Source organism: Xenopus tropicalis, chromosome 9 (genome assembly GCF_000004195.4).
Source record: "Xenopus tropicalis strain Nigerian chromosome 9, UCB_Xtro_10.0, whole genome shotgun sequence".
NCBI classification, from domain to species: domain Eukaryota; kingdom Metazoa; phylum Chordata; class Amphibia; order Anura; family Pipidae; genus Xenopus; species Xenopus tropicalis.
Window position 1 is genome coordinate 21,125,853 of NC_030685.2, and position 7,373 is coordinate 21,133,225.

The 7,373-nt window shown below is 44.1% G+C and overlaps 1 protein-coding gene across 5 annotated transcripts in view; it reads left to right on the forward strand.

Annotated features, from left to right (window-relative positions):
* The window catches only part of rab11fip3 (RAB11 family interacting protein 3 (class II)), a 49,939-nt gene extending 46,328 nt beyond the window's left edge, over nucleotides 1–3,611 (forward strand). For all 5 annotated transcript variants that reach the window (XM_012970629.3, XM_012970631.3, XM_031892808.1 and 2 more), the window contains 3 exons: nucleotides 217–357; nucleotides 1,023–1,132; nucleotides 1,359–3,611. In XM_012970629.3, the coding sequence (XP_012826083.2) occupies nucleotides 217–357; nucleotides 1,023–1,132; nucleotides 1,359–1,368 (261 nt within the window). In that variant the 3' untranslated portion in view covers nucleotides 1,369–3,611. The remainder of the gene's footprint in view (nucleotides 1–216; nucleotides 358–1,022; nucleotides 1,133–1,358) is intronic.
* The last annotated feature ends 3,762 nt before the right edge of the window (nucleotides 3,612–7,373 follow it).

Sequence of the window (7,373 nt, forward strand, 5' to 3'; positions counted from 1 at the left end):
CAAGTACTGGCGGATTGCAGTGGGTTCTGCTTATTTTACTTATAGGGGGGGTATTGCTTCTGGAACCAGAAAGGTAAGATATTCGCTCTTGCTGCTTCCCATGATACTCGCACTTATTCTCATCTATTCTCTGTGTCTAAAATAGGCCGAGGGGAATTGGCGAGATTTGCAGCGCCTTGCACGCGTTTTTGCTTTCTTACAACTTTTATTCCGCAGGAGCAACGAGCCCTGAAGGAACAAAACGAAGAGCTTAATGGACAGATTATAAACCTCAGCATCCAAGGAGCCAAAAATCTATTCTCCACAACCTTCTCAGACTCATTAGCAGCGGAAATTAGCAATGTCTCCAGGGACGAGGTAAGGAGTAGGAGCGGCTGGATGGTTAGAGAACACAAGGGGGCACTCAGGGGCGGGGGATTCCTTGTAGGGAGGTGTCTATACAGTGCTTTTATGGGGAGACCCTGTTCCTGCAGGGGAATACCTATGCACATTTGGATTCATGGAATAGACTTCAAGTATATGATATGTGCAGATTTCTATATGGTACAGATGTTTGTTAAAGGGGAACCACTGCCAATTATCTATATAATAATATTCCCATTATCCATAATCTGACCTGCTTGTCTTTTGTACTGGGTCAGTTAGTGGCTCAAAGCCAGCGTCCCCAAAGGTCCCCAGACATTCCACCAATGCATGATAGAACCCAGTGAACCCACATAAAAGGCTCCTGCTTCATGTCTTTTCTAAGTAATATAAATGTAATATAATGTATTTCTTAACTTTTTGTTCAGCAGCTCTGCTGTTTGGAAATTCAGCAGCTATCTGGTTGCTAGGGTCTTGTTTATGCAGAGTTGCTAGGGACTGGTCATTCTATAAAATACTAAAAGTTAAATTATCTTTTTCAAAATTTAGTTGTCCTTTAAAGTTTGCTTTCGTGGTGGTTTTCCTTTAGTGGCAGTTTTATAAGGAAAAGGTGGTGCTAGAGATTCCTGCCTTTTGCTCAGCCTGTCTCTTATTTGTAGCTAATGGAGGCGATTCAGAAGCAGGAAGAGATCAACCTTCGCCTGCAGGACTACATCGACCGCATCATTGTGGCTATCATGGAGACCAACCCGGCCATCTTGGAAGTGAAGTAAGAGCAAGCCGCTTATGGCGCATAGAGAAAGAAAGAGTGGAAGGAACCATAGATCAGGGACACGTAGGACAGGGATACAATGAAATATCAGAGAGGGCGCAATAAGAACACTGAGAGTGGGGAGCACAAGAAGACATGGGCTAGACTCACAGATCAAGGAGCGCAGGCAGCACAGCCAGTTCATGAAGGAACACCAAGATCTGACCCTTTCTTTGTATTACAGAATACATTAGCGTCATCAGCTCTGTCGTTGTAGAGCATGAACGACCCTGCCCATGATCCCTAGACCAGAGGAGGCAGGTCTGAGCCCTGGACAAATGCGGACCCCCAGCTCTAACGCTTTGACATGGCAAAGTCTGATTGGAGAAGATTTTCGACCTTCTTGTCCTGCTTCCAGAACTTATTATTTGTATGACAAGCAAACTTCTCTTCACGGCGGATGAGACCAGTACCTCAGTGTTGTCTCAAAGCCTAAGTGTCATTACCTCTGTGACTCCAAGGCTCTCTGTCAGGCACACTGAGACCCGCTGTGCCGTCACTATCGTATGCACTGCCCACGGAGCTCAGCAGCACACACACGAGGATTACACATTAGTAGTACTATGCACAGAGAGAGTTTACATATCACTAGTACTATACCCCGTGTGCATGCAGGGAGCAGGTAGGTAACCAGGCCTGGGCTGGGATTCAAAATAGGCCCCGGTATTCCAAGTACACAGAGGCCCAAACAGCCCCCCACCAGCCCAATAAATAGTGACTGTCTGTGGCATCTTACAGCAGCCCCTCTGGCATTTGCCAGAACCCACAGATTGCCAGTCCGAGCCTGCAGGTAACTAGTACTGTACCGTGGTATTACAGCTGTGCACACAGGACTTCTAAACACTACTGGGATAATGCAATAATCTGCTCCAGGCCTGGTAACCCATAGAAGCAACTCGGGTGTTTGCTTTCAAACAGGTGACCTACGTTTGGGTTTCTACGCCTGGGGAAAGCCGTGTGACTTTTGTTACATTACCCCATATTTGACCAGGGGAACTCGCAATTTCTAGCTGATGTATCATTGCTTTATGGACTCTCATTGCAGTACTCGATTGGAAGAAAATTCCACAGAGCAATGCACACGGGGGTGCACACAGTGAGACACTGTATCAGCCTACGCCAACCCCCCCACAGCACAGGCTGGTTACTCTTACCCTACTCGTTCCCTACTACACCCTACTCTTGTAATGACTAGTACGTTGGCCATCAAGCCTGAAACGGTAAAGCCTTATGCCCATGAGATAAATTAATGGAAGCTTCACTGTATATACAAAGTGTATAAATAATGCATCTATCTTTATTCATAGCTCTCATTAACAACAAATAGCAGCGTTATATATATATATATATATATATATATATATATATAATATATATAGTGCATACACCCGTGAAACATGAGATTACACAGTTCCCTATAAGCGGCCAATCCCAACCCTTTATTTTATACATATGAATAGCGTTACAATATACATGACTATACATATATTTATATATGTATGTGATATTTATAAAGGCTAGAAAACAAGGCACTCATATTATTGAAATGTCAATAGCCCGGCTGCCCGTTTTTACTTACCTGCCTAACCTAGGAGAGAAGCTGATTGGCTTTCCAATGCGGTGGGTATAGAAAAAGCCAAGATTTTATTGGTCAAGGTTAAAGCCAAAGAACTGAACTTGGGCCTTAACCTTGTTTTAAATTATTAATATTTTTTAGTGCAAATACAGTAAATGTCCTCACCCCGTACAAACTGCCTGGCTGAGATGCAGGGAGTCGTAGAACCAAAATATGATGCTGTTGCCATAGAACTGGCCCCTCCTTGCTCTAATGGCTGTAAGTTAAGGTCTGCGCAGGGATAGTGTGCTCGTCCCATAGGCTTGAACTCTTTTGGTGCTGCATCCGATGCCTCATAAAGCCTCTGCTGGGGCTGAGAGGGTTAAAACAAATGACTTTAACCTGCTGGAGTCTGTCTATCTGTTCCTGCATTCCCTTCCTCTGTCTCTTTTTATACGCAGACTAATTCCAGATTTTTAGAGGCTTTTCCAAAATGTTTCTACACGTATATGTATATAAGTACATAGCAGATAAAATATATATATATATATAAATATAAGTATTGGTGGATCTGTAAATATACAGGGTATTGAATGAAGGACAGGGCCGAGTCCTCCTGAGAAATACACTCCTATGGTGTAATGGGATTGTGTAAAATAGCTTAATGTAGAGCTGCGTGTGTGTGCGTGTGTGTATGGCCCAAACTGGCCACCGTACGTCTCCTGTAGTGTAAGTGCGCAGGGCAGCGCCGGCCTATAGGGAACGTTCTGTAGGTGCTTTCCCATTGCAGAAGGACATCATTAACTTGCAGTAGAACCACTTCTGGCACTTTCGTCTTAATCTGATTGGTGACAATAGCCGTAGGGACGATGTATAGGAAGGCGTAACATATAGCACATCATTTCCGTAACATAACGCCACGTGGCGCTCGCTGTTATAGTGCAATAATTGTAGAATCTGTGGGCACTGGTCAAACGTTTTCAGTCCCTTGGTTTGTCTTAGTGGTTTAAAGGAGAACTGACCCTCAGCAAAAAATAAAGTTAGAAATGTTATGTTTTGGGCTTCTGTACCAGCCCAAGGCACCCACAGCCCTTTAGCAGGGAAGATCTGTGTCTCCAGTAGCCCCCATCTTCTTCTGATTCCCTGCACATGCTCTGTTCTGCTGTCACTTACTGAGCTTAGGGACCGACTCACAATATACTCTACTGTATATACATATAATATAACATTTATAGTACAAGGGTAACTCATTTACGTTCTCATTACATGGCACTGGTGTGTTCAACATCAGCGATTAATGAATAATGTTTTATGACAGATAAAACCTAATTTTCTGCTTTATAATTTGTGAAAACCCCTAAGCTTAGCTTTCCAACAGCTTCCCAGAGCGCACTGAGCATGTGCAGTGCCACTGGCACTCATAGATGGCTGGCAAGATCCAAGATGGGGAGCTGCTGGGGACAATTTGACAGTCTGAATCATTATTGTTATGGGGCTGGTACAGGTATGGGACCTGTTATCCAGAATGCTCGGGACCTGGGGTTTTCCGGATAAGGAGTCTTTCCGTAATTCAGATCTCCTACCTAAAGTCTGCTAAAAATATTATTTAAACAGTAAATCCACTAAGATTGTTTTACCTCCAATAAGGATTATTTATATTTTAGTTGGGATCAAGTACAGGTACTGTTTTATTATTACAGAGAAAAGGGAATCATTTAACCATTAAATAAACCCAATAGGGCTGTTCTGCCCCAATAAGGGGTAATTATATCTTAGTTGGGATCAAGTACAGCTACTGTTTTATTATTACAGAGAAAAGGGAATCATTTAACCATGAAATAAACCCAATAGGGCTGTTCTGCCCCCAATAAGGGGTAATTATATCTTAGTTGGGATCAAGTACAGGTACTGTTTTATTATTACAGAGAAAAGGGAATCATTTAACCATTAAATAAACCCAATAGGGCTGTTCTGCCCCAATAAGGGGTAATTATATCTTAGTTGGGATCAAGTACAGGTACTGTTTTATTATTACAGAGAAAAGGGAATCATTTAACCATTAAATAAACCCAATAGGGCTGTTCTGCCCCAATAAGGGGTAATTATATCTTAGTTGGGATCAAGTACAGGTACTGTTTTATTATTACAGAGAAAAGGGAATCATTTAACCATTAAATAAACCCAATAGGGCTGTTCTGCCCCCAATAAGGGGTAATTATATCTTAGTTGGGATCAAGTACAGGTACTGTTTTACTATTACAGAGAAAAAGGCAATCATTTTTAAAAATGTGAATTATTTGATTAAAATAGAGTCTATGGGAGATGGGCTTTCCATAATTCGGAACATTCTGGATAATGGGTTTCCGGTTAAGGGGTCCGATACCTGTATAGTAAATTCATTATATAAATGACATACAACATTTCTAGCTAGGGATTAGTTCTCCTTGAGTTTATTTCCAATATATATATATATATTTAGGGGTCATCATTAGAAAAGGAGCAGGATCTCTTGTGATTGGTTCTGGTTACATTACAACCCATAACTACTTCTCCAGTGTTTGGATTCTAAGCTCTATTCAGTCCGGCATTGGATCAGAACCTACACAGAACAAAGCTGAATGGACTCAGCTACAGGCAAAACTCTCATCAGGCGCTTCTACTGTGTTGTACCCCCCCCCCCCCCCCCCCCGGATACGGCAATATACAGAGCATGAAAGTGGATTATCTGTATAAAGAATGGGTTATTTGTTTTAATTTAAATTCTCTTCAAATTGTTTGCCCTTTTTTTTTTTCCTTGTGTATTTTCTGAAATTTCCAGTGAGGAATAAAAACTGTTAATTGAAATAATACTGCGTCTTATTCATTGTATTTCCAACAGGTCGGTCTCTCTGGCTTTCTCTTCCTCCCACCCCCCTTCTTGCTCTTTCTTCCCTCCTTCCCTCTTCCTTCCCTCCTTCCTTCCTTCCTTCCTTCCCTCCTTCCTTCCCTCCTTCCTTCCTTCCTTCCCCCTTCCTTCCCTCTTCCTTCCCTCCTTCCCTCCTTCCTTCCTTCCCTCTTCCCTCCTTCCTTCCTTCCTTCCTTCCCTCCTTCCTTCCTTCCTTCCTTCCTTCCCTCTTCCTTCCCTCCTTCCCTCCTTCCTTCCTTCCTTCCCTCTTCCCTCCTTCCTTCCTTCCTTCCCTCCTTCCTTCCTTCCCTCCTTCCTTCCTTCCTTCCTTCCCTCTTCCTTCCTTCCTTCCTTCCTTCCCTCTTCATTCCCTCCCTCCTTCCCTCTTCATTCCCTCCCTCCTTCCTTCCTTCCTTCCTTCCCTCTTTTCCTCCCTTCCTTCCTTCCTTCCCTCCCTCCTTCCTTCCTTCCTTCCTTCCTTCCCTCCCTCCCTCCCTCCTTCCTTCCTTCCTTCCTTCCTTCCCTCCTTCCCTCCTTCCCTCCTTCCTTCCTTCCTTCCTTCCTTCCTTCCTTCCCTCTTCCTTCCCTCCTTCCCTCCTTCCTTCCTTCCTTCCCTCTTCCCTCCTTCCTTCCTTCCTTCCTTCCTTCCTTCCTTCCTTCCTTCCTTCCTTCCTTCCTTCCTTCCTTCCTTCCTTCCTTCCTTCCTTCCTTCCTTCCTTCCTTCCTTCCTTCCTTCCCTCCCTCCCTCCTTCCTTCCTTCCTTCCTTCCCTCTTCCTTCCTTCCCTCTTCCTTCCTTCCTTCCTTCCTTCCTTCCCTCTTCATTCCCTCCTTCCTTCCCTCCTTCCCTCTTCATTCCCTCCCTCCTTCCTTCCTTCCTTCCTTCCTTCCCTCTTTTCCTCCCTTCCTTCCTTCCTTCCCTCCCTCCTTCCTTCCTTCCTTCCTTCCTTCCTTCCTTCCCTCCCTCCCTCCCTCCCTCCCTCCCTCCCTCCTTCCTTCCTTCCTTCCTTCCCTCCTTCCTTCCTCCCTCCATTCATTACTGTGCCCAACAGTTCATTATATAAAACAGAATATTTCTTGCCACGTTCATTTTTAGGTTTGTTTTATTTTATGCAGTGGCTTAACATTTACTGTACACAGCACTGTTTGCTTTAGTTATATTGGTTATTTGGACTTGCTTAACCAGTATTTGAAGTTCATTAATTGGTCGTATTCTTAAAATTGGCCAGATCTTGATTTTCCGCCAGATCGGGTGCGACATCAGCTTGTTGATGCGGCCCTCAGTTGGCATCTATACCCGCCGGCCTATGGCCAAACGATTGAATTAGCCCAATATCACCCACCTTAGATGGGCATACTGGGAGAAGATCTTGCTGTTTTTTCTTCTATATAGACAGGAGCCCTTGGGCGACTAAATAAAAAGAACAGTCCTCCCCATTTTTATTAAACATTTGCCTGTATCTGCTACAGCTGTTCTGCATTTTTCCAGAAAATGAGAGCACCCCTAAGAGAATAATGATGAACTTGCCCTTTAATACTACAACACAAGTACATTTCGGGGAGCATTTAGCTGTAGCTCATCCATGCCAGTTAGGGTTGCCACCTTTTAGGATTCTAGGCTGCTTCTTAGTAGCCAGGGCGGGTCCATGACATTAATGGGGCGGGGCATGGTCAGCGCGCTGCATTTGAGGGGAGATAGTGTGAGGATGGGCTAGAAAGGGAGCTGGAAGAGGTGATAAGAGGAGGGCCAGTGGAGGAGGAC